At 40.1% G+C, this 6,518-nt stretch overlaps 1 protein-coding gene across 1 annotated transcript in view; it reads right to left on the bottom strand.

Moving 5' to 3' along the window:
- Positions 1-4,503: 4,503 nt before the first annotated feature.
- Positions 4,504-6,518, bottom strand: part of LOC111862663 — an 86,330-nt gene continuing 84,315 nt past the window's right edge. Inside the window, exon 12 of the mRNA XM_033750742.1 lies at positions 4,504-5,792. Coding sequence (XP_033606633.1) covers positions 4,735-5,792 — 1,058 coding nt within the window. The 3' untranslated portion in view covers positions 4,504-4,734. The remainder of the gene's footprint in view (positions 5,793-6,518) is intronic.

The following is a 6,518-nucleotide window of genomic DNA, read 5'->3' as shown; positions in this document are numbered from 1 at the left end:
TTCCAACTCTTGTTCATTACGCCGGTGTTTTACCAATAGGCCACCGACGCCGCGGAAATTTTTGATCTTTAATCTTCCTCTTATGTTACATGTCGCTATATAATTCCATAAAAATCTCATTACAAAAATACTTCTGTATTCGAACCACTAACCTTGTATTTACAACGCCGGTGCCTTACCACTAGACCACCAGATCATGTATAGTGTAGCTGTCTGCGATCGTCCTTATATTACGACTTGGTTTATAGCTGCAGAAATATCATATTTATTTATTCACTTTTCAATTTCTATTGACAAGACACAGTGGTCTAGAACCCGGTACCTTCCCAATACTATGCCAATGTCTTACCCACGTACCACCAGATCTATACAAATTTGTATATAGTACCACTTGCTTCCTGCATGCATAAATTTCTTACATTCTTTTTTTCATAAAAATAGTCGTGTCTTCCAACCACGTAACTTCTGAACCATACGCCAGTGCCTTACCAAAGGACCGCCATGGTTATGACTACTCCCTTTCGTCTTTCACATATCTTATCGCTTCGTTTCTACAAAATTCCTCTTTACTACTTGCTTCGTTTCAAAGTCATTTTACGACTGACGGTTGGCCAGTCACTTTCTCGTAATTTAGAGCCCGTTCAGACGCTCTTGACTACATCTTAGTCTCGAAGTAAGATTATCTGTTTGGTACGGAATTCTGCACTGATGGCATACATCACGACCAAGTTCATTGTGCTGACTTTCTGCAAACAGCTGCTCAGTGATCGAAGAAATTACCATTTCATGGCACCCGCGACCCCATTGCATTGTTCTCACGGAACTCATTATCCTTTATTCTGAAGTACACAACTCCTGCGCTAGCGTCCGAGGTCTCGTCACGTGGTATTTGTGGTGGACACAAAGTGGCGCTAGGACAGATTTGCTCCAAGTATTTCGATTTCCCCTGCCAATCCTCGTTCCACCAGTTGCTCTACAATCACCATCATCTAGGATTGGTACAATAAGCCACAAAAAGGCTGGCAGTTTTGCACGAATGAGTATTTAATTATCCTCACTTCTTCGCCTGGTACCGTCCATGCCATGCAGCTTGCTCAAAATCAATCGAAAATTTATATGCACACAAAAAATCAGCTCCCAATAAACCCGGACTGACCAGCCGAGTGCAGATAATATTATTTCCCAACTCGTCATCATTAATCCGAAAAGGAATTAATGCTTGTCTTCTTACCCTCGAAGTCATGTTCCCAAAATGGCCGCGTGTGCGCTCAGATAGGACTTTAACTTCGTTATTCACGGACTCCATCCGTTGGTTCATTTTACATTCCGAGTCCCTCGTGAAAGCGGCCAGCATTTCACGCACGTCTTCTTTAATACTATTTTCCATTTCACCTATTTCTTTTATATTATTTTCCATTTCACTCCCGTTTTCACTTGTCATTTTCCATTTTCTTCATTCTGTTCTCCAGTTTTTCGATAAAGGTTAACAAAATGTCTATTGTACTATCCTTCTCCCCACCCCCCTTCTACACTTTTCGTCTGCTTGTTTCGAGTCTGTAACTCGGGTTCTGTCTCTACTATTTGCCCACTCATCACGTTTACTCCTCCCCTTCTCCCCCGTTCTCTGTGTCACTGATACCTTCCGTCACTTCGATTTCTTCTTCGTTATCTATGATTGTCTTCTGAGTTTTAAGTTTACTACGGGTTTCCACGTTTTACTGTCCGCAACTCGTTCACACTTATTGTTAATATAACTTAGTCCAACTAACCATGCACGATATATTTGTTCACTTTTTCAGTCCGCGAAGTTGCTCTTCTCCCTCGATGTTTCCGTGATGTCCCGTTTGCAGACTCCCGGTCTCCTCCGCTGTTACGTGCCCAGGTTGGAAGCGCCACTTCTCACTGTAGCCGACTTCCGACGTACAGCCGCCACGACTATTGCTCGAGATGAAACCACTGTCTCAGGGATAAAGGGGCTTCGGATACCGGCAGGAGATCACATTTAGGGGTTATGATTTACAGGGTCTCCAGAAACCACATCGTGTATTACTCTTTTATATTCAAATTGCTTACACTTATTGTCACTCTTTAGATAAGTCCTTCAAGCTTGCCTCTCCGTCTCTCTTAACTTTTTTTGGCACTGGTCACTAATTCTTTTCCAGTCTACCGACCGTATGCACTCGCTAACCCCGACCGCCTCCTAATTCTCTCCTCAGCGTTTTCTTGCAACTACAGTCCACCCATCACAGACTGTAATCCAATTCTCTGTTCAGCGGCTTCTTTCTTCTCTACCCCGCCGCACCCGATCGCTGATGGTAATACCGTGATCGCTTCCGCGACCCTTGTCAACTACTGTACACCACTGTTTCCTGTCACTCACTATAACTTTCAAACAAGTCCCACAGAAGCAATGAAATAAAAATAATAAAAGATAGTCGTCTATCAAAAAACCATGTTAAATTATAACCCAATTAAATAATTTTAGCGAGGGACGTACGGTTATAACGCAACTATTTAATCACTTGAGACCAGTCTAATTTAGCGCGAATTAACAAGAAAATATGAAATAAAAACTATAACGGTCTCTGTGTTTTAAAACCTCATGGAAAGCCACGAAGCTAAATCAAAAATATAGTAGCGCCATCTGTGGCGTAAAACCTCATGGAAAGCCACGAAGCTAAATCAAAAATATAGTAGCGCCATCTGTGGCGTAAAACCTCATGGAAAGCCACGAAGCTAAATCAAAAATATAGTAGCGTCATCTGTGGCCTAAAACCTCATGGAAAGCCACGAAGTTAAATCAAAAATATAGTAACGCCATTTGTATGGCCTAAACCCTCATGGAAAGCCACGAAGTTAAATCGACGCCGAAGTTTACTATCACGCAGCTATTTAAGCACTTGAGACCGAGCTAATTCAGCGCGTGTTAACAGGAAAATATAAAATAAAAACTGTGATAAAACACTCACATGCGTGGAACGAGGATAGAAAAGGGGGTAGAAATGTTTGCTACAAACCTAGCTAACAAAAGCAAGTATATGAGCAGCAATGCATAGAAATAGAAACAATTTTGTGAAGGCATGTAGTATCTAATGATAGCGCCATCTGTGGCGTAAAACCTCATGGAAAGCCACGAAGTGTAGTAAAAATGTAGCATCTTAATTTCTTATTAGCTCCCTTATTGGGCTGTGCAAATCGCTCCTCTGAAGAATTCATTTTATAGGGTAGGGCAGGAGGTACTGGGGATGAGATTATGGAAATGTGGGAACACCCCCATCCCACCCGTAACATCATGCAGCTATATAATGTTTTAAACGTTGTTAATCTGGCATTGCCCACGCAGTAAATGTATTAGGTCCATTTAAGTTTGAGAGTAAGCAGTGCTTGTTTCTCAGCCAACTTGAACTAACTGCAGATAAGGACATAACATTTGGGTTTCTTGTGAATAGTAAACAAAAACAAATTTTATATAGTTGATTATCATAGATTGTTTCACCCTATAACCACCATCATTATGTTTGCAGAACTACCAGCACTATGAATTCACATATTGATAGGATCAAGGGAATTTTGTCAGTTCAGATGACATGTTAACAGTATTTTGTATGAAGATTGATCCCTATCCGGCTATGGTAAGCACAGTAAAATATAGCAACTTACTTGTCATTCATTAATTGTATGTGACATTTAGGAAGAAACTTTATGAAGTACTTATATAAAGAAATTAAATAAGATAATATTTTAGAAATCAGTTTGATTATTCTATTGTTCATAACGTAGTACTCGCAATAGAATTAAATGCATCTTGCTGAATTATGTCATCATGAATAAGGGGCTTATAAATTAACTGACCTGATCATGCCAAGATATGTGAATTAAAATAGTGCAGCAAATGACTAAATTCAATGAGAAAACAGTACAAATTTGACTTGTCAACTATTGGCACTAGGATGTACGATATGAAGTTTTAGTAAATAGTTTGTTGTGTAAGTGCATGTGTACTTCACTTTGAAGACCTAGCAGATGAGGCTGTTCATGTTAAAAGCTTTAGGAAAAGCAGCAACATGACTATTGGTTGCTGGGCTCTTTCTCCGGGAATAAAGCGGCCGGAGCGTGAAGCTGACCACTAGTGCTGAGGTCAAGAAAATATTATTTAAGCACAGTATGCATTATGACATACATGCATTATGCCCATACAAAATGCTTCTATATATATTTCTTATTATTTTCAACACCAGAAGAAAATTCCTTACACAATTATATTTTAGCAATGGTGGTCACTATATCACTTTCTTCATCAATTTTGACATCACAAATAAAGTAGTGGTTGATGACTTAGTAGTTTTTTTACAGTCCCAAATAATCATCACAGTTAAGTAAATTTTAACTTATTAATCTGTTCTTCATGAAATAGGCCTCATCACTTCAAAGTTATTAATGGTATTACACATGTAGACTGAAATAAACAGGATAATATAAAGAGTGAAAATATCTTTCATTTATTTTTCTTTTATTTTGTGAGACTAGATAAGACTAGATGCGTTATATTGACAGCAAACAGAGACCATATCATTGTATAATTCCGGAAATATACAATATGCTATTACAGTCAAGGTGTGCAGTTTAAATGTGATTCCATGAATCAGCTGAAGACACTGAAAGCAGGAATATATATGTGTTTCTGTTCCTTGATCTTGCAAGAATTTCATTTTTTGAAATTTAATTATGCTCAGTTTACAGTGCACTTTCGTGGTCCTTTGGATCACTTGCAATGAGTTCACGTCTTTTCCACACAGGTCCCTGCTGGCTTTTCCTTTGCCGAGTCACCACTTCTTCTTCACCACTAATCCCTGTTCCTCCTTCCCCACCAGAAGAGGCTTCTTGCAATGCCTCTGCATCTGGTATATGTCTTGTTTGGTGCCGAGAATCTGTGTATCGTCGTTTTGAATATTTCTTTTTATCATCTGGAACAGATGTTTGCTGAGGCAGCTGTGTTGTTACAGACTTAACTTTACCAGCTTCAGTCCCTTTTATCCTAAGCATTCTCTCAATATCTGCTGTCTTTGACCTCATAACAGCACCACCAATACTGGATATACTTGTTGTAAGTTTTCTGTCACTTCCTATTGGTTCTGATTCAAACTCTACAGACTTTTTAAGGCTACTGACAACTGCAGAAGTGCTGGCACTCTTCGGTAGTTCTCCTGTTGTGGTTTGCACTTTGTGAATTGCTAACTTTGAACCTCGAATATCAGGTTGCCTATCATTTGCAGCATCACCTCTCTGTACCTGGTGCAGTTCACTTGTTGAAGTGATTGTTACCTTTTGCAGAATCACAGGTGTCACTTCTTTGGACATCTTTTGAAGACCGGCCTGATCTGGTGATATCTGCGTTGATATTCCTTTCGATGAAGCTGAAAGAGGGACTCTTGCTGTCTGTGAGTGATGCTGTTGAATTCTAGCTGTAAGTTCTTCAGGTATGAAGTTTACCGTTGTACCAGTTGCATCAGGCGATGTTGGTGGGGTTGATGCCCAAGAGGGAGGAGAACTGAAATGCCCTGCATCACTGCTGCATATGGAAGGTGTTGTGTTGTGAGGCGGACTGCTGAAAGTGGCAGTTGAACCTAACGCTGAATCACAGCCCTGTTGTTGGTGGAACAATGCTGTCAGGTTTCCAGGTGGATGAACAGTGGTCGAGGCTTGAGATGAATCACTACCACTGGCTGAACGCTGCCGTCTGTGTTGTATAGCATTGTTGGTCCCTTCTCTCGAGCCTGTACATCGCACAAGACCTGCAATTATAACAAGATTAAAAACCTGTTGCTGTTAAAAATCATTGGACCTGTTTGGGGAAATACTGGGGATTGAAATGTGCTAACCCTATATCACTCCATAAAAATTTCATGTTCAGAGTACGTATTCAAATTTAAATATGGTGTGTTAGTATGCTAAAGTGACAGAAGACTTTAGTTATGTTACATTAGATGTGGTAAAGGGGTAAACATTCTGTTCCACATTATAGCTGTTAGATCAATTTAGTGTACTGGATATCTGTGCAAGCACAAACACACACATGGATGCGCATGAACACAGATCTGCACACAAGCACATCTGCATAGGTACACGGAAACACGCAGTAATGCAAGCACATTCACACATACACAAACTCACACAGAAACTGGGCACAGAGAGATATAAAGACATGCATGCACACAGGAGAGATGCAAGAGCAGAGAGGTGTACGCACACAGCGAATAAGAGAGACATAAACACTGAGATAGATGTGCATGGAGAGGGTGAGAGACAGAGACAGATAGACAGAGTGCGAGAGATGGGACACATGGAGGAAGATGTATTGCAGGTATGTTCATGAAAAGCGATATGGCAGAAAAAAGGAAGCAAATGTCAGTTGACACAGAAAGAAGTCAGGTTTGCACAATGTGTCCACATCTGTAAGTACCTGATGAATAAAAATTAATAGAAAACTTGAAAAATCATCGAAAAAACAAAAGGACTGT

This window comes from Cryptotermes secundus, unplaced genomic scaffold (assembly GCF_002891405.2).
Source record: "Cryptotermes secundus unplaced genomic scaffold, Csec_1.0 scaffold5, whole genome shotgun sequence".
NCBI lineage: Eukaryota > Metazoa > Arthropoda > Insecta > Blattodea > Kalotermitidae > Cryptotermes > Cryptotermes secundus.
The sequence above is the reverse complement of the archived record's forward strand: the minus strand, read 5'-3'. Positions and strand labels throughout refer to the sequence as shown.